Source organism: Rosa chinensis, chromosome 5, assembly GCF_002994745.2.
Source record: "Rosa chinensis cultivar Old Blush chromosome 5, RchiOBHm-V2, whole genome shotgun sequence".
NCBI classification, from domain to species: Eukaryota; Viridiplantae; Streptophyta; class Magnoliopsida; order Rosales; family Rosaceae; genus Rosa; species Rosa chinensis.
Genome location: NC_037092.1, coordinates 10,457,549 through 10,478,161, shown reverse-complemented (window position 1 = coordinate 10,478,161; position 20,613 = coordinate 10,457,549). Strand labels below are relative to the sequence as shown.

General features: G+C 37.7%; 5 protein-coding genes across 5 annotated transcripts; 2 read left to right on the top strand and 3 right to left on the bottom strand.

Annotated features, from left to right (window-relative positions):
• Positions 1–7,993: 7,993 nt before the first annotated feature.
• LOC112167768 (F-box protein SKIP19) lies at positions 7,994–9,666 on the bottom strand. Its single transcript, XM_024304843.2, has 2 exons — positions 9,170–9,666; positions 7,994–8,858 (listed from the first exon to the last, which is right to left on the bottom strand). The coding sequence occupies exons 1-2, from the start codon at positions 9,544–9,546 to the stop codon at positions 8,195–8,197; spliced, it is 1,041 nt and encodes a 346-aa protein (XP_024160611.1). The 5' UTR covers positions 9,547–9,666; the 3' UTR covers positions 7,994–8,194.
• A 1,277-nt stretch (positions 9,667–10,943) lies between these two features.
• On the bottom strand, positions 10,944–13,098 carry LOC112167676 (putative F-box/LRR-repeat protein 23). Its single transcript, XM_024304720.2, has 2 exons — positions 12,699–13,098; positions 10,944–11,925 (listed from the first exon to the last, which is right to left on the bottom strand). Exons 1-2 carry the CDS (start codon positions 13,025–13,027, stop codon positions 11,568–11,570), a joined length of 687 nt encoding a protein of 228 aa, XP_024160488.1. The 5' UTR covers positions 13,028–13,098; the 3' UTR covers positions 10,944–11,567.
• Positions 13,099–13,750: 652 nt separating this feature from the next.
• LOC112167568 lies at positions 13,751–15,322 on the top strand. The gene is made up of 3 exons (XM_024304606.2): positions 13,751–13,974; positions 14,073–14,164; positions 14,980–15,322. Exons 1-3 carry the CDS (start codon positions 13,850–13,852, stop codon positions 15,303–15,305), a joined length of 543 nt encoding a protein of 180 aa, XP_024160374.1. The 5' UTR covers positions 13,751–13,849; the 3' UTR covers positions 15,306–15,322.
• Positions 15,323–15,879: 557 nt separating this feature from the next.
• On the bottom strand, positions 15,880–18,763 carry LOC112203106. Its single transcript, XM_040519647.1, has 5 exons — positions 18,673–18,763; positions 18,178–18,221; positions 17,914–17,970; positions 16,791–17,764; positions 15,880–16,696 (listed from the first exon to the last, which is right to left on the bottom strand). Exons 3-5 carry the CDS (start codon positions 17,956–17,958, stop codon positions 16,054–16,056), a joined length of 1,662 nt encoding a protein of 553 aa, XP_040375581.1. The 5' UTR covers positions 17,959–17,970; positions 18,178–18,221; positions 18,673–18,763; the 3' UTR covers positions 15,880–16,053.
• Positions 18,764–19,510: 747 nt separating this feature from the next.
• On the top strand, positions 19,511–20,601 carry LOC112202171. The gene is made up of 3 exons (XM_040505715.1): positions 19,511–19,675; positions 19,887–20,502; positions 20,595–20,601. Exons 1-3 carry the CDS (start codon positions 19,576–19,578, stop codon positions 20,599–20,601), a joined length of 723 nt encoding a protein of 240 aa, XP_040361649.1. The 5' UTR covers positions 19,511–19,575.
• The last annotated feature ends 12 nt before the right edge of the window (positions 20,602–20,613 follow it).

The window sequence follows — 20,613 nt, the reverse complement described above, 5'->3', positions numbered from 1 at the left end:
TTACAAGGAACGCTTGCTTGACCAATGGCAATCTCTTCGTCAAGGAAGCATGACAGCTGCTGATTATATTGATAAGTTTGAAGAATTTATGGTGAGATGTAACATCACCGAAGATCCATCAGTAACTCTTGCTCGTTTCAGAACCGGTGTTCGTCCAGAACTTCAAAGAGAGCTGATTCCTCATGATGTACATTCATTAGAGCGAGCTTATTAATTAGTGCTGGAATTGGAGCGCTACTTGAAGACCCCTACAACCCCTGTGTACAAGCGGGTTGATCAGCGGAACTCTGAGTTTCGTCCTAGCATCTCTGGAACAAAACCGCCTCTATTCTCTAAGGGCTCCAATACTTCCAATTTGCTAGTGAAAGCTGAAAAAGAAAAGGGATTACAATCTGGTATGCGAGGAGGGGGATCTATAAGGTGCTATAGATGTCAAGGTTATGGTCACTATGCTGGTCAATGCCCAACTAAAGAGCAAACTCGAAGTTTGTTTGCAGCAAGCACAGAAGAAGAGGCTGATGCTCAAGGAGAATTGGAGGAAGAATTTTATGAGCCTGAAATTCCAGCTACTGATGATGATTTGGAGGGTGAACCTATAGACATTGTTCAACCAAGAATGGCTGTGGTTAGATGCACTTTGACTCAACCTAAGAGTACTGAATATTGGTGGAGAACAAACATTTTTCACACTTATGTCAAGTGTGGAGACAAAAGTTATAAGGTCATCATTGACAACGGAAGCTGCATCAATGTTGTCTCCCCTCAAACTATCTCTAAACTGGGTTTGACCGCTGCTGATCATCCTCAACCCTATCGTGTGGCATGGATTGACAAGTCTTCCATTCCCGTGACACAGCGATGTCAAGTTCCCATTCAGTTTTCATCTTACAAGGATACTGTTTGGTGTGATGTGGTACCGATGGACGTGGGACACATTCTTTTGGGCAGACCATGGTTGTATGATCTGAATGTAACCATTTCGGGCCGTGCCAACTCATGCTCCTTTATTCATGAAGGAAAGCACATCAAGTTGAACCCAATCCAGCCCAGACCAATACCTCAACCAACACATAGCAAGGGAGGACAACAACCAAAATCCCTTAATATCATCAGTCCAAGACACTTTGCAAGGGAGACAACAGGTGATTCTGTTATTTTTATATTGATTGCAAAGGAATCTCACCCTTTGACTAGTTTGGAGTTGCCCTCGGATGTGAAATCAATCCTTGAACAGTTTACTGATGTATTTGCTGAGGACCTTCCAAATGAACTTCCTCCTCTCCGGGATATTCAACATGCGAATTTACCACAGTATCGGATGAATCCAACCGAGCAACATTAATTGAAAAGGCAAGTTGATGAGCTTCTTGCAAAAGGGTTCATTCGGGAGAGCCTTAGCCCATGTGCTGTTCCTGCCCTTCTCACATCAAAAAAGGATGGCTCTTGGAGAATGTGTGTGGATAGCAGAGCCATCAACAAAATCACAGTCAAATATCGGTTTCCAATACCGAGACTTGATGACATGCTAGACATGATGGCAGGAGCTACTATCTTTTCTAAGATTGATTTGAAGAGTGGCTATCACCAGATCCGCATCAGACCTGGAGATGAATGGAAAACAGCCTTCAAGACAAAGGATGGTTTGTATGAATGGTTAGTCATGCCATTTGGACTAACTAACGCACCCAGCACTTTCATGAGAGTTATGACACAAGTTTTGAGGCCGTTCATGGGTAAGTTCTTGGTTGTCTATTTTGACGATATTTTAATTTATAGCACATCCAAAGAGCAGCACCTTAATCACTTGAAGCAAGTCTACACAGCTCTTAGAAGAGAGAAGTTGTTTGCAAACCTTAAAAAGTGATCATTCATGTCCAATGAAGTTATCTTTTTGGGATTTGTTGTGTCGTCAAAGGGAATGCAAGCAGATCCAGAGAAAGTCAAGGCTATTGCTGATTGGGCAGAACCAAAAAACATACATGAGGTGCGTAGTTTTCATGGATTGGCTACCTTTTATCGTCGATTCATTGCTGGGTTCAGTTCTATCATGGCTCCCATTATTAATTGCATAAAGAAAGGGGAGTTTCGGTGGACAACTGCAGCTGCAAAGGCATTTCAGGAGATCAAAACCAGAATGATTAATGCTCCTGTTATGCGCCTTCCTGATTTTACAAAGCCTTTTGAGGTTACATGTGATGCTTCAGGTGTTGGAATTGGTGGAGTTCTAAGTCAAGAGGGGCATCCTATTGCATATTTCAGCGAGAAGTTGAATGAAGCCAAGAAGAAGTACTCTACCTATGACAAAGAATTTTATGCAGTGGTTCAATCCTTGCGGTATTGGAGACATTACTTGCTGCCACAAGAATTTGTCTTGTATTCTGATCATGAGGCTCTGCGATATCTCAATTCACAGAAGAGATTAAACCCAAGACATGCAAAATGGGCTGAATTTATTCAAGAGTATACTTTTGTGCTGAAGCATAAATCTGGAGTGGAGAATAAAGTAGCAGATGCTCTTAGCCGCAGGAACTCACTTTTACACATTATGAGTGTGGAAGTGGCTGGATTCAATAATCTGAAAGAAGAGTATTTGAGTTGTCCAGACTTTGGAAGAATATATTCAGCTCTCTTGGAAAAGCAATCCAAAAGCACTGAGTTTGTTCTACAAGATGGGTTTCTATTCAAAGGAACCAAACTTTGTATTCCTTGCACATCGGTGAGAGACTTCCTAATTTTAGAGCTACATGCTGGTGGGATCGCTGGACATTTTGGGAGAGACAAAACCATTGCTCTTGTGGAGGATCGCTTCTATTGGCCTAGTCTCAAACGTGATGTTGCTAAAGTTGTTGAACGATGCCGTACTTGTCAGTTGGCAAAGCACAAAAGGCAAAACACAGGGTTATACACCCCGCTGCCTGTCCCACATACTCCTTGGCAAGATATTAGCATGGATTTTGTGCTTGGGTTGCCTAAGACTACACAGCGACATGATTCCATTTTTGTGGTTGTGGATCGTTTTTCTAAAATGGCTCATTTCCTTCCTTGTTCTAAGACATTTGATGCTTCTGAAGTGGCCAAGCTTTTCATGGATGAGGTTGTTCGGTTGCATGGTTTGCCTAAAACTATAGTGTCTGATCGTGATGTTCGATTCATGAGTTATTTTTGGAAGACTTTGTGGCACATGTTGGGCACCAAACTCAAGTTTTCATCTGCTTACCATCCGCAAACAGATGGGCAAACTGAAGTGGTGAATAGAAGTTTGGGAAATCTGCTGCGAAGTTTGGTTGGTGAGCATATCAGGTCTTGGGATTCAATTTTACCTATTGCTGAGTTTGCATATAATAATTCAGTTAACCGGACTATAGGCATGAGTCCCTTTGAAGCTGTTTATGGTCACAAGCTCAAAGCTCCAATAGATCTCATTCCCATGACGGTTTCACATAGGCCATCACAGTCAGCTAATGAATTTGCAAGTCATATTCATGAGCTGCATGCTAAGATTAATCGTCGGATTAACAGGAGCAATGAGCAATATAAAAAGGCTGCTGATGTACATCGAGCATTCAAGGAATTTTCAGCGGGAGACTTTGTCATGGTTCGAGTTAGACCTGAACGTTTCTCTAAAGGAAAGGCAAAGAAGTTACAAGCTCGCAGCATTGGACCTTTTAAAGTATTGCAGAAGGTTGGAACCAATGCATATGTGTTAGAACTCCCTCCAGAAATGGGAATCAGTTCTACTTTTAATGTGGAGGACTTACTACCCTATAGAGAACCTATGGTGTCTATGTTGCCATTTTCTTCTGAATTTTCACCAATCACCCCACCTTTGCCTCGTTCTAAAGTTCCTAAGAGAGATGTAGAGGAAAACATTGTGGATGAGCAGGTTGTTTCGACAAGACAAGGTGGCTACTAGAAGTACCTAATTAAATGGAAGGATAGACCAGATTCTGACAACACTTGGGTAACTAAGGAGGAGCTGCAGCGCAACGATCCAGATATTCTGGAAATATACTACAGCTTTATCTCACCGGAGGCGAGTTCTTCCCAACCGGGGAGAATTGATGAGGACATCATAACCAAACCTTTTAAGGTTTATGAGCGAAAGAAATGGAAAAGGAGAGCAGCTAGTCATTCCCTTTCCATATGGTTTGATTAATTGCTTTCATTCTAGAAGTCTCTAGGCACCTCTTCAGTTTCAGTTTGGGTCAGTTTCAGTGTGGAATTTTAAGGCTTGTTTATTATTTCAGTTTCAGTTAGGAGTTTAAATTCCTTTATTAGGTCTTTTATGCTTCAGTTTTGTGAAGTGTAACAGCCCTAGCTATGAAAGAGTCTTTAATGCTAGTTAATATGAGCTATCTGCTCAAATATAAATAAGTGTAAGTGCCAAGTGGCCAGACATGTCGTGATGAATAAAAATTTCAGAGTGTTTCTGAGTTTGCCAGAGATTGGAGTGTTGGTGTGAAGCCTTGTGTGTGAGTGAGAAACCTGGGAGGGAATCCTAGTCCTTAGTTTTCACTTTCTACCCTACAAAAACCTGTGTGTTAAAGCCCTATACCTTAGAGTTTGTTGATCCTGGTGTCTAGGCAGTGATTGTGCTGCATCACTAACTATTGTTACCAATTCTTGAAATGTTTTGCAGGACTGCATACATGGCTCCATGCACTCTAAACAAAAAAGGTCAATTAAATGCTCTTCGTCTTTGTTTACACTATTTCCCAACTGCCTCATTATATGTTTTTCATAACTTTTACTTAAATGGTCTTATCTCTCTGATCTCTAGCAGATTGCATAAAGAAATCCACCATGCTTGCCAAATAAATTTTTGATATAGATCAGTGACATGTAGAAAAAGAATGATTGTTCTAATGAAAGTTGGCTACCTCTGACTTTAGAGACTATGAGTAAATGTAAATTTTCAGAAATTCATGGTTTCCATTATAATCCAAATACTTTTAACATTAAAAAAAAAAAATTACATGGCAGGTATTGATTTTGTATGCAACACTATGGCAAAAGAACTCAGAAAAATTTCTTCCAAACTTCAAGAAAAAAGGGTAACATGTTAATGGAGTCAATGGACAACTGATCACAGATCACTTTCAATTTGACAGACACATCATGAGGTTGGATCCTGAAGAACCAAAAACAAACCACCTCAACAAATTGTATGTTGCTTTCATGAAGGGTGCGCTTTCTGCTCCATTGAATATGCTTTAATCTTTCTTTTCTTTTTGTTCTCTCTCTCTCTCTCTCTCTCTCTCTCAATAATTACAGTATTGGTTCATCACAGCCTCAATCAACCATTACAGAGTTCATTGAGCACAAACTAGAAGAAAAAGTGAAGGAAAGAAGTGAAAACGTAGGACAAAATGTTCTTAGACGATGCAAAATAATCTGCTACCTCCAATACAAAAACAGCGTCACAGGCTACATTCATAGCAACTTTGAATCAAGCTGCCACATTCATTTGCAAGAGTTACCACAATATTCATATCGGTGAGTCTGATTCTATGTTAAGAAAACAATAGTGGTATTTTCTTTAGTAAACCTTTTCAATTTTTATTACGTAATTAAAATGATCTGACCTATAATTCAGGTCAGATTGAAGAGATACTTGGAGATGGGGCATGTTGATGGAGAGCTGACTCTCGAGAAGCTTATCTGCTTTGCGTGCATTTTGGGTAATAAGCTAAGCTAACTAATCCATTTTTTATCAATTACACTTGCTTTCAACATTTTTTTCTAATACAAATACAAACATGAAACAAATATTCATATCATTTTGAATCAAAACTACTCAACATGAGTGACAAATGATTAACTATCAATAACTCTAATTCATGCAAAATTCAATAGCATGCTGTTAGTGTTTTTGCATTTTCATTGTGTTCAAGTGCAACTTCTGTAATTCCTCATCATAGACTGAAACTTTAGTCAACCTATTTTGAGCTCTCTGCATTTGTTTTATTTTACTCAGATATTGTCAAATTTTATCTATCCATTCATTAATATTGTTGTTACCATTTCTTTTTTCTTTATCTCACTTTAGCCACTGAAAATCTAATCCATTGTTTTCTGCGTATTTAGCCCTTGAAGAATGGTTATTTCAGGAAATTCAGAAGACCAGATTTTTAAAACTCCTAGAGACACCAGATTTCAAAGCTTAGAGCAACTCCAACAGATTCCCTATATTTTGATTTTTCTCTACTTTAGGGAAAATAAGCCTCTTTTGCTCCAACAGATTCCCTATAACTATCTCTATTTTAGGGAAAATGAGGAGAGAGAAAACCAAATTCCCTATATTTACAGCAAACTCTAAAATTTTAAAGAAGAATATGAAGATTTTATAAATTACTGTAAACTAGGGAATCTGTTGGAGTTGGAGAAGAAAAATAGGCTAAAGGTTTAACTTTTGCGTCTCTATAATACAAAAATTATAGGGAAGCTGTTGGAGTTGCTCTTAAGAAGTTGTGCTCCAAGGTTAGCATAATCATTCACTATACAAATCAATCACCATCATGCCTCACTTCATAAATTGCAGTCATATCATAGATAGCCCTTCATGCTTAATAAATTTTGTCAAATGTACATTGCAGGGACTGAACCATAATCTGTATCAATCTTCAGTGAGATTGGTGGAACAACAAGCCACGACACCTCAAATTTTCAAGCCAACATCCATCAAGCACTTCTCATTATTGTCTTCTATTTATAGCATCATTAAACTATACATATCAAGTTTGATTTGAAGTTATTAATTTCAGTGAGAAATTTGTGTAACGTGTTCTAATCATGCAGCTAAAAAATTCAAAAGCTGTACTGACCTCAAAGGCTACGTACACGGTACACCTTCTGAATTCTTTACCTGCATGATTAAAACAAGTTACACATATTTCCACCGGAATCAATAAATTCAAACCAAACCAAATCTGTAAATTTCAACAAAACATATAAATCTCAGTTAAATATATTTCAGTTATTCCAATAACATATAACAATAATTCCAGCAGCAAAGCGCTGGCGTTCTTTCTAGTCATTTTGTAGGTAAAGGTTACCATTGAATGAATAGTGTGCTTCTCATTTTGCCCCCCAATTTTCTTTGCTCTTTGATCCTTCTGTCCCTGATTGCAATTTTTTTAAAACTTTTTTTTTTTTTAATAATTGTTATTTTAAAAAAATCTTAGCTCATCCCATCCTTACATGGGTCAGTAAGAATCAATCCATGACTTTTACAATATTGAATTAGTCAGAATCGAGCCATTGGATTATTGTATAATCCAATAGCAGAACATATGGAACTTTCGCTGCTTTGATCATCTAAAGAATGACTAGTGCTGCCCCTGAAGACGTTGGCTGATCATCACCATCACATCATTCTATAGATCTATAGATAATTATTTATGCACAAGCTATTTATTTATGTACAAGCTATCTCAGCTTGGACGAGCAACAAAACGAAGTGCTGTGGAAATTTGAAGCTTGGATAATGACAGCAACGTCAGCTGTGGCAGCTACTCTCGCCCTCCATTCAGAGCACATGTTTAACTGCCAACTTGAGATAAGAGCAGCTTATTCTGAAAAACAAGTCTCATGCACCAGACGGCCAACAATCACAAAGTAAGAAAAGGACTTATGTCAGCTTAAATGTGTTTTTGTTACATTCACGACCAGTCTGCTAAACTGATTCCAAATTTCAATAAATAATAATACATTGTCATCAATAATGCAAGTACTACTAAGTACTAACTTCGTTGTCTGCCCAATGTGGAAAGTTGGATGAGAGTTTGAAAGAACCAAACTTTCTCTTGGGCTAGCTGTATTTGACTGATGGCAACCAAGGTTTGTACTAAGGACCAACATCATAGAGTAACAAGCAGAAACTGAAATGAAGACTTATTTGTAAAAGCAGACGTACCCTTTCTTAGTATCCTGGAAAATCCAGATGCGGGGCAAAATCAAGAAGATTGAAACAAAATCTCACAAAGCTGAATCATCAAGAAAAACTTATTAATGTTATCAAAACCTTGCGGAATGAGAATTGAAATTTTATAATTCTGATAAACTGCTCCATTGCAAATAACCTCAAAAATATGCAATAAGATCAATGTTGCTACCAATCCAGAAATAGGTCTTTTGTAAAGAAATTCTAGATGGATAAATATATTTTGATCGCTTTCCTCCGCCATCTCAAACGTTAGCTGCTAGGAAGGGTATCCATATCACCAAAGTCATACAAGTCAAGCCTAGTAAAATCATCACAATCCTCATAATCATAGTCATAGAAATCACTCCCACTTGAAAATCCATACTCCTCATAATCATCAGACAACAAATTACTGTCAGAAAAACCATATGGGGAGTCCCCATCATTATCACGTGATTCGTAACCATTAGATATAGCATCAAACTCATAGTCTTCAGTGGAATCATAAGGAAGCTGTAACCTTTTAATTTGTCCGGTCAATCTTTTCTCCAAATCTCCCTCCAGGTTAAGGTTGAAACAGTGGCGCAGATCAAGTGACTCAAGATGAGGACAACAATCAAGAATTTCCCTCAAGCCATCATTCGTCAGCTTATTCCCAAAAAGCTGGAGGTGCTGCAAACCTCGCATTGTTCCTGCTACGGCAAGTGCATCATCATTACACTTATCCGGCGGGAATTGGTACCAGTGGTTGTTCAGTTTCACAGACTTCAAAAGCGGACAAGAGCGTCCAACAACCTCTAGAGGTTCGTGCGAAAGTGTGCACAACGAAATTTCAAGGTCCTCCAACATCGGAAGCTTCAAAGCCACTTCACTCAATCCCTCATCCGTTATGAAATAACACCGCACTATTCGGAGGCGTCTGATTCCACTTGATCTATCAAAAATTTTCACCTGAGTATGTCAGCTTTTACACAACGCCACAAACATATCAATCTGATTCCAGTTCAAGTATTCAAAAACTATCGAAATAAACGATATCACAAAAATTTCCAACACTGATTGTTCTACAGGGATACTCTGTTCATGTGCTATCTAATTTCTAACTAGTAAAGCTAGCATAAAGCATGAAACTTTTCATCAATCTAATCAAATTGCAGCTACAACTGAGCTTGATCTCACTAAATTGAAAGCTTCAAAAGCAAGCACTAAGCATATATGGATGAACCAAAAGCTTAGGTTGAATACCTATCAGTGATATACTTGAGCAGCTCATCGCTGCCGAAGTACTCGACGGTGATATCGACGAGCTGACCACAGCTCCGATCAACGGCGTGGCAGCACATCTTCTCCAAATCGTACGTCATGTCGTGTAGGTCGCCGTCGTTGCGCATATCGATGGTGCGCCACATCAGTGGGTCCTTGCAGATTGCGCGCCACGATCTGCAGACCTTCTCGGCGGCCGTCAGGATTTCGATCGCTCCGAGCCGCGAAAGTATCGAAGCGGTGATCTCCGGCGGGAGTTCGAGCCAGTTACGGTGGCGGGCGGGGGTGGATCTGGACGACGACGGCGGCGAGGGTTTGGGCTTTGAGCCTAGGGTTTTCTGGTTGCTTTTGTTGTCCATGAGGATTTTGAGTATTTGGGGATTTAGGGTTTATCTGTGAATATTTCGAATTGGGGATTTTTGAAGGGGTTTCCAACCCTAAGAAATCACTTTTAACGCCTCAGAGATGCAGATCTGATTTGCCTTTTTCGACAAAAAAAAAAGTAGGCCGATTTTTCTACTTTCTAAATCTACCCAATAAATATTCAGATATTTAAGTACAGCCTGCCAATCAATTTTACATGCAAAATTATATTGCCATAAAAATGACGTCAGTAAGTTGTGGCCTGTCAGTTAGCTAGTCTCACTAACACAGTGAAGGTCACAGGTTCAAATCTCACCCACATCATAAATGGGGTGGGGTGAAGAGTTACATTGTCGTCCGGAATAAAAAAAATAAAAAAAAATCATAAAAATGACATGAAAAGTCATTGTAAATTAAGATAATGATAAAAAAAAATCATAAAATTTAAAATTGTGTTTTCTATTTGTACTCAACAGTTCACTATATTCAGGTAAATAACATGATTTTCTTCTGGCAAAATCCTTGAAAACAAATTTCACTTTTCATTGTAGTTTGTTCATCTCTTAGGTTTGATATACATGGTATTGACAAAGTTGTGAGTGCAATCATGATTTCACTTTTCATTATAATTGCTTCATCAACAAACACCAAAACTTATTAAAGTCTTCGATAATCAACCACTGAATAAAATTATTTTGTTCAGTAGTGAACCACTAAAATAGACTACTTTGTCCGGTAGAGAACCACCGAATATAACTACTTTTTTCGGTAAGAAATCACCAAATGTTACCAGTATTTCACCAAAAAAAATCACCGAATATGCAACAGACTTGGCATTTCTAGGCACTAGTACTACTGCACGAGACTCCATTTACATTCACTGCTCAAACTGAGATTGAGGCTTTCCAATCTTACTTGGAGGGTAGATTTTCAACTTGTTCCAAAGGGCAGATTGAGCGTTCCATGCATATAGACCAAAGTGCAAAAGAAATCCAATAAGTCACTTCCCTTTTCATAACTTTTTAATCTTTTATAGATCCCAACTCATCAATTATGCATTCCACCTTCATCAAATGTTGTTTTAGCGGCCAGGCCAACTTTATAAAAATAAAAAAAACAGATTAACCAAACTTTATTTGTCTAAGGACACATTAACAAGACTTGTTCAATAGTTCCACGAAACTCCTGACATATATTGGGTATACATAGAGATATATAGTCATCCTCAGTATCATCATCGTCGTAATCTGATGGAGTAGTCATCTTCACTATTTAAGATCATTGGCATATATTTGAGTAACTATCGTCATTATTAATTATTGGCGCCCTGAACTAAGTAGTCATTCTCATCATCAAAATCAATTTTTTTAAAAAAAAAATAAGAAGCGGTCCCATAATGGACTACCCATCCCAGTGCCATTATTATTAGTAATACTGAACCGGGAAGAATACAATTACTAGAGGAACAAAGATCAAAAACCTCGTATGTGAGTTCAACTATCCTCAAAATGAACATCTTAAATAATTTCAGGAGTCGCATCTATTGTAACTTGCAAGGTGTGTCAATTTATTGGCTACTCCATTTATTTCACAATAATCAAATATGTTTAAGATAAATGATATTCAAAGCCTTCATATAAAAACGACAATCATCTAGAAGACAACCTAGCTCAAGACGATCCACCTCCTCGTTAGTCGATCAGAGCCTTAATGAGCCTTGCGCTGTCACTCAAATTCATCTAACTCATAATCATCGTATCTAGGTAGTCCTCCTCATCATCAAACTCTGAGTCTTCATCCTCCTCCTCATCAAAATCTGAGTAGTCATCCTCATAAGGTGCTATGTGACAATTAACTGTAGTTGAAGAAAGATAGTCAATGTCGTCAACGGAATCGTTGGGAAGCCGCAAGCTTTTAATTTGTTCAGCACATCTTCCCAAATCTCCTGCTAGATTAAGACGGTAACAGCGACGCAAATCAAGTGACTCGAGATTAGTACAAGAATCAATAATTTTCCTCAACCATCATTAGTCAGCCTATTTCCGACAAGCTTGAGGTGGTGTAAATCCTGCATTGTTCTTGATATAGCAAGTGCTTCCACATCACATGTTCTCAAACTTTCCCTCAAGTCATCGCGTGTTGTCAAACTTAGCCTCGAGTTCTGTTTGTTGAGCATAAATCTAAAACAGTTCAGTTTGAATGATTTCAAGAGAGGACAGGCTTGTCCAACCACTTCCACAGTTTTATGTGAGATGTAACCACCACATACTGAAATTTCAAGGTCTTCCAATACAGAAAGTTTCGAAGCCACTTCACTGAAGCCCTCGTCTTTTATGTAACAATTCACTAGCTGTAGGCTTCTGATTCCTCTTGAACTGCCGAAAAGTATGTTGTAGTCGAATATGTTAGTCACTCCTCAAAGAAATTCTGAATATTATATATGTGTGTGTGTGTGCGCGTGTGTGTGCGCGTATGAAAAGTCCAATGTACGTACATATATACACACTGGTATGCCAGTAATTGCGAGCATTGTGAAGTAGTGAGACATATCCGTGCAGTGCAAAGGTGTAATACATATTTTTCATACCAATAAAGAAAAGGGTATAATATATGCAGAAGACAAAGAATAAATGTATTCAAAGCAAGAAACTCATAAATGTATGCATATTGCATCCACCGATCTATAATTTACCAATAGTTCCATACAGTTGATTACCATTCGGTATCACATTCTTTTATGTTATATTCCAATCTAATATACGTATGTAATTCCAACTATCCTTTAGATTTACTAATTTCATTCAATTCAAGTAGTTTGCGTGGCAAACCAACAGTTCTGCTTCACACAAAGAGCAAAAATGTCATACCTCATTTTCCTCCCCACAAGATCGAAGAGTGCCAACTAACGGTAACAATTTGGAGTTTATGAAATTTTTAAGTTCAAGGAGCAATGGAGCAGTTTGTGGAAATTGAAAAAAATTGCAAACTATGTAGAGCAGAAATTCTTGTCATTGAGGACAAATAAAAAAAGGGTAAAATATACGCAAAAGACTAGTTGAAATGTACTCACAACAAGAAAATTCATCAATGTAAGTTGAAAAACCAAGACAGTAATTTAGCTAAAAAAATGAATTAACTGACTAATTACCTATCAGTTATGTACTTAAGGAGTTCATTGTTACCGAAGTTCTGGAGTTTGATTTCAACAAGACTACCACAGCTGCGATCAATGGCGTGACGGCACATCTTATCCAACTCGAAAGGCTGATCGCTTGGGAAGCTCCACTTATTACTCATGTCAATTCTGCGCCACATCGAAGGCTGCTTGCTGATTCTGCGCCACGTCGTGCAAACCTTCTGAGCAGTCTGCAGGATCTCGATCGCTCCGAGACGTGCCAGTATCGACGACATGACGTCATCTTGGAATTCAGTCCAGCTTCGGCTTAAGAGCCGGCGCCGGTCAGGTACATCGGACATGAGCGTTTCTCGCTGCAGCTTTGGTTTAGGATTTGATTATTTGAGACTGATCACTGCGTTAATTGCTTTAGGGTTTACAAAGAGAGGTATTTGGGCCAGACGGATGAACAGTTTGCTTCTGGGCCGGACGACACATTTTATATAGTTTTTTTTTCTTTTTATGTGGTGAATTTAATCATAATGTAGAATTGTAAATATTAACTAGATCATTATTCTTATACAACTGTGGATATATTATTAATTATATTGCTTTTTTATTTTCCACATCTTCAATTCGATTAGACGTTGATGATGGGTCAGTAAAGATAACAAATCAGAATTTTTTTTTTATTACGAGTTACGATACACTTGTTAGTTCAACAAATATGTTTAAGTATTTCTTCAAAATAGTTTCATAAATTTCTCTTGGTGTCCATAGCAAACAATGTACATGTAACTCAAATTCTAAACTGCAAATCAACTCATAATGCATCGGGTTGGAAGCAGGCCCGGCCCTGCCCAAGGGCAGGCTTGGCGACGGCCCAGGGCACAAAGAGAGTGGGGGCACACAGTTTTTATATATAAAACTATATATATGTAGTTATGTACAAAAAAAAAATATATATATATATATATATATAATTGTATATTGAATTACCTATAATTATATATGTTAGGAGTGGAGAAATTGTCTGCCATTTGCTATTAGTTTATAGGGTTATTGGAAAAAAACAGTCCACAATGTGCAGAAAAAGTGACCGGCATTTGAGCACGCCTCTATTGAGAATTGGTATCATGCGTGTGAAAAGCATACTACCGGCAAGACTGCAAGAGTGAAGAGTCATGGCTGTCTTGCTCTCTGCATCTCTCCCAAGTCCCAAGTTTAAACGGGCAAATCTTGAAACCCAGCAAGCGTTTTCTTTAAATTGGTTGCAATGGCTGCTCAAATCCAGATTTCCATTTTCCAGGTATTGTTCTATGTTTCACTGTTTATCAATTATCATTCAAAGTGATTTCTAACAACCTGCTCATTCATCAGTTTTCCATTTTGAATTTTCAATATTAGGTGCAACTCAGCAATTGGAAGGTGGATATGCAAGTCAATCTCGATCAGAAAAGAAAAAACAAGAAAGAAAAAAATTGATTCCAAATTTCCAGGTTTTATTGTTCTATCATTTCTATCAGTTCTATGCTAAAGTGTTTATCATTCAAAGTTTAGTATTTTGGCTTGCTTGTTTGAGTATTGTCTAGCTAGTTTCATTGTTTCAATAATGTTTCCTCAGAAACAACTCTCGGGTTCTCAAAAAAGAAAAAGAAAGAAAAGAGACGAATAAATTATTCAATCTCAACGGGGATTTTTAGATAAATATTTTGTTAAAGAAACAAATGAATCTGTTGAAGATCATGTTGAGAATTTAGTAAATGAACCTGAACTACAAATTCATTCTAATGAGTTTGTAGAAAATCAGAACGAGGTAAATGAAGAACCTGATGATATAGGTGAAAATGAAAGTGACGAAACAGAAAATAATGAAAATCTTTGCCATGATGAAATTATTGCCAATAAACTTGAATGCTTGAAATCATCAGCTGATTTGAATATTTTTGATCCTAGAGTCTGGGATAGTCTAGATTCAAAAATGAGAGACTTGCTTGTAGAAAAATGGCCTATTACAGAAACTAATATCAACTTTCCTAAGGATGAAAGGGAACAACAATCTGCTCAAGAGTCTTTTAGAACTGATTACTTTTTTATTTTAGTTGATATGGCTCTTTCTCAATTAAAAAGCAGGTTTCAACAATGAAAACTTTTGAATCTATTTTTGGCTTCTTATTTGTTGGATCAAAGTTAGCTCACTTGGATGATGATGAATTGAAAAGTTGTTGTTTGAATCTTGAAAATGCTTTGAGAAATGGTGATGGTTCTGATATTGATGCGAAATATTTGCTTATGGAGTTACAAATTTTGCAGGAGATGCTGCCGAATGAGGCATATGAAACAGATAGGTCTTGGACATCCATTCAAATTATGGAGTTTGCTAAGAAAATGGATATGTTTCCAAGTGTTATGGTTGCCTACAGGATTTTATTGACTATACCGGTGACGGTAGCATCCGCTGAAAGAAGTTTTTCAAAATTGAAGTTATTAAAGTCTTATCTTCGGACTACCATGACTCAAGATAGGCTGAATGGATTAGCTATTTTAACCATTGAAAGAAATATGTTGGCAAATGTTGACTACAAAAAGATAATTGATGATTTTGCTTCAAGAAATGCAAAAAGACATCATTTTAGATGATTTGTAACTCCTTCATATTACAGGGTTTTGGTTTTATGTCCCCCATATTGTGTAATGTTTCTTTATGTAATAGCTCCTAAAAAAAGATTTAGAGTATGACATTTGAGGCTAGTTGGGCACAAAAAAAAAAATTCACCCTGGGCATCAAAAAGCTCAGGACCGGCCCTGGTTGGAAGTGAACGATCACATATGAAGTTTATTAGGAAGGAGTAGGCACTCTAGGTTTTGTTTCTTTAATATGAATAAATGAACCATTGAAAAGATTAAAGTTCAAACGGATGATCGGTGCAATATGTCCGCCAATGACTTATGATGCCATTCATTCTAGCGCTTGTTTGGGCCGCATTGACATATTAGAATCAAAACGAAAGGAATTAGAATGAGAACGAATGAGTTGAGGCCGGAAAACCCAGAACTTGGCGGTAAAATAGTTTGTACGTGATGGTCACAAACTACAACATTCAAGGGAAATATTATCCATCCACTAATATTCTTCATTATTAAAGCATTTTGTGCATTGACATAAGATCAACGTACATCACTGCCACATCCCATATATTTTCCAGAGAAATTCTTTACTTTCATTGATGAAGCCTATTAGTGTTCACAAGATATATAGCGCAAGCTTTCTGTAAAGCATGCCACAAGATCAATGTCATTGCCAGCAAATACATTTACATAGAGCAATGTATTAAGCTTTTTGTATATCTCCTCTCTTACAAACTCCAGCCCTCCTCTAGATCGATCTCTATTTCAAATAGAAGTCGAAAAATTGACCTTTAGCTTTTCCAATTGAGAATTCGTAGTCATCATCGACGTCATAGTCATCATATTCGGTATCAGAATCGGAAGTAATGTCGTGACCTGACCAAAAGTCAAAGTCGCTCGCTTCACGATCATATGCTCCAAAAGACTCAGTTGATTCAGAATCATCATCAGGACAATCATCTGGAAGCTGCAGTCTTTTAATTTGTTTAGAACATCTTATTTCCAAATCTCCTCCCAGATTAAGATTGAAACAATCCCGCAGATCAAGTGACTCAAGATGAGGGCAACAATCAAGAATCTTCGCCAAGCCATCATTAGTCACTGCATTCCCAAAAAGCTGTAATTGGCGTAAACCATGCATTGTTTCCGCTATGGCAAGTGCATCTTCATTAGTAGCCCTACGTTTGTAAAATCTCTGCCAGCTGCCATTATACTTGAATGTTGTTAAAAGAGGGCAAGAGCGCCCAATCACTTCTAGAGTTTGACCACTTTGACGCGAGTATGACCTTGGTGATCTTGAAATTTCAAGGTCCTCTAGCAGCTGAAGTTTGGAAGCGGCTTCAATTAATCCCTTGTTTGTCACATAGCAATTTTCCAAACGGAGACGTTTGATTCCAGGTGAACTGTTGAAAATTTCAAAACATGTTAAACATTATAAAAACATAGAAGTACACACAAAGAAATTCTAAACAAAACAATAACAAATAAATTGAATACCTATTAGTGATATACTTGAGAAGTTCATCGCTACCAAAGTTCTGCACATTGATATCAACCAGATTGCCAGAGCTACGATCAATGGCCTGGCGGCATATCTTCTCCATCTTTAGGGAGAAAAAAACTCCAGAATAACCATCATTGCGCATGTCAATTGTGTGCCACATAAGACTGTCCTTGCATATTTTGCGCCAACTCATGCAAACCTTCTGAACAGTCCCTAAGATCTCGATTGCTCCTAGACGTGACAATATCAACGCGGTAACATCATCTGGGAGCTCCGTCCAGTTTCGGCTAGTTGACTTGGGGCTGTTAGGGAAGTTGCTACCCCATACACCATAATCAATTGAATGTGCCCAAGAAATAGGAGTCCGAAGGTCACTATAAGGATTTGGAACATACACAAACCCTCCAGTGTATCCATACCCATAATGAGCTCCATAACTAAACCCTCCAGTGTGTCCATAACCATAATGAGCTCCATAACTAATGCAATAAGGATTATACTGCCCAAAATTTTGAATATTATTATCAGACGTATACCCTAAACGGTATCCATACCCATAAGAAGCTCCATAACTAAAGCAATACGGATTACAATGCCCGAAAGTCCCAAGATTATAGCAATCATAAGGTTTCATCAGCATGTTATTCCTATTCTTAGAGTGAGCCCTCTTTGCCTCCACAGACTTATAATTCAATTCATGAAACCTCTTGCGCAACACATCATCCACAGCCTCCTCTGAATCAAAAGTGACGAATCCAAATCCCCTAGGCATGTTGTTTTCCCTATCATACATTACAACCCAGTCTGTAATTTTACCAAAATTCTCAAAGTAGTTCTTGAATTCTTCATCTCTTAGATCATGTGGTAAACCTCCCACAAAAATCCTTTTGGAATTATAACCTTCAGCATTTTGGTCCTCCTGGTTTTTGTTTTTCTCACCCATTGGGGTGTATGGTTTCACATCGATCTGCATAATTGTATACGATTTAAAACCAATAACCAAACAGAATAGCTCTGATGATCAACCAATAACTCAATAATTTACATAAAACAATGAATAGAAAAATACCAACATATACATGAACGTATAAATAAATAAATAAAATTGTAACTGACCATGTTCAAAGATACTGTGATTCCTTCCAAGCCTTCGTAAGACATCGATCGATGGATCTGTAAAGGTAATAGATCAAAATTTCTTTTGGTTATTACGAGTAACTTTGTTTACAATAATCAAACACTTGTTAATTGAACAAATATATTGAAATGTTTCGTCAGAGCAGTTAAATTTCGATCATGAAACTCCTTGGACTCCATGGCAAACAATATATATGTAAATTAATTAGGAGTGGGAAGGTCTAGGTTTTCCTTCTTTAATACCTAAAAAGGACTTCAAAATCTGAGCCACTGGTATGATCAAACGGCTGAAACACAAGAAGAGAATCATAATTAACTACATATGATAAATAAAACTCCACCAAATACTACATTTATCACTTAAAAGAAATTTGTTGCTACAAGCATCTTGTGCAAGTTTCTCATCCAGTGTTGTCATGAGGTTACAAGTTTAGGGTCTAGGCTTGGGCTAAGTTTGAGAGACAACATGTAGGGCTGGTGTTAACAGTTATTTACTGAAGAAAAGATTAACCAAGCCTAGATAACTAGTGCTAATATAGCTCTTTCCTTGTGCCTATTTCGCTTTAAGGGGTTTGGTTAATAGGTAAAACGTAAACCTTTGTATGATCATCATGGCAATTTCCTATTAATTGATGCATTTTAGATTTGAACCCACATCACTGACTATCTGATATGTGAAATTAAAGCCTTCCATGCAAGAGATATATACATCTGAAACTGATACTCTTAGAGACGTACCATGTATCATGAATGCGAGGACTTTTGAATCCCCAAATTCATGTGACGACTATTCTATGAGATATTGAGATCATAACAATTTAGGGCTCTCCTTTGCACTCCAGTACAAGAACATAAGTTGGCGTAGTCCCACCTCCGGCGTAGAAACTCCAGCATTCACACTCAAAAGGAATTAAGCAAACCCTAAATGCCTATCTAACCATGCTTGTGATGGATCGATCTTACCAAAAAGAAGGTATAATAAGTTCTGTAATAGAACATATCATAACGCAATATAATGTTGTATTCGATCATATCGATAATGTATGTGTTCTCTACTATGTTGAGAATGCTTAATTGACATTGGTCTCATTTTAAGCTGCCACGCATGTAGTTAGCATGAAACGACATTTTCAACGGAAACAGAACTGAACAGTATATATATATATATACACACACACATACATGACTGCATGAAATAAGATGTACAACAATAATTGATGATGTGAAATCCCCCATTTTGTTCTAAGAAAGTCAAAGCATCCATTGCCAAAGAAAATGTCAAACTAATACCAATATTTTCGCATGATTACAACTATGAACCAATAATTCTCAAAACAAGCCAAAACCAACAGAACATAGAATATTACAGAGCCTGGGAAACAAAAGGGAAAAGTTTTTCAACAGGAGAGAGGAGAGAGAGAGTGCGAAGGCAGTCTCTCTTTTGGATCTCTCAAGTAGGTGGAAAAAACATATAATACAACATATATAATATCTTGAATAAGGAGAAAACAACCTTTACTTCTGTTGATTTTGATGCGCCATTGTGTCATAGAAGTTCATTCTTAATTACATCTTAGTCTCTAGATTTATTTCCCCTGAAGATTGAAGATCCTTGGTCTTGTCCTTTCGGGAGAAGTATATATGATGAGTCGAATTCGAGCATTTTCGTCTCCTTCAGTATTACCACCATCTTCTTCCACAAGTCAGATAGAAGTCCGGCCAGAAGATCATAGTTTTGAAGGTAATTTATACAATGCCTGTGTTATATAGTCACGAGTCATGACAACCATTTCAGAATAGCATTACATTCGTACATGTATATACAGATAATAAAAACAATTGTGTTTTTATTCTGGCCACGAGTTACAAAAAAATTTCCAACATCATGCATATAATACATGTATGAAACAGATGTTAGAATTATTAATTTGATTTGCTTTTTGTCTATTTAGGCATTGCTACCAATGTTAAGTTACTATTGAAGCTAATCCAAGATCAGAATGAGGCAAAAGACAATGATGCCAGAAAGACACAAAGAGTGGCTGGAATGATATCAATAATTGATGATGTGAAATCCCGGATTCAAAAATCTCAAAATGGGGGGAGAAAAGCCGAGCTGAGGCGCTGTAATACAGATCTTAAGCCACATGCTCCTCCAAAGGACAAAAGGCCTCACGAGCCAATAACTGATGAGAAGGAGAAATTGAGAAGATCACTAAGTGCAAGCTTGGCAGCAAGAAAGAGCCTAGAAATTATGTGTTCAAGTTTGGGAAAGGAGAAGGAGATTATCGCAACTGAGCTTGCAAGGAAGGTTCAAGAATTTCATGGGATGGAGGAACATATCAATGATCTTAGAGTGCAAAATGAGAAGTTGTTGGCAAAAGTAAAAGCTTGTGCAGCAGAGCACAAAGAGAATAAGTGTGGCGGTGAGGAAGAGAGTGATACCTATGGGAATGCAGCGCTCCAGGAGCGGAACAAGGAACTTTCGGAGCAACTCCTTAAGTCCCTTGATGGGTGTAGATCCCTAAAGAGGAAGATTAGAGCTGCACATAAGGAAAATGATGCAATGCACCTGGCAATGGAGGAGATTGGAATGGATATTCAAGATGGACTTGACCGAATATGCTGCCTCAAGGAAGGGATTGTGGCAGGGAATGCAGATATTGAAGAGGAGCTTTT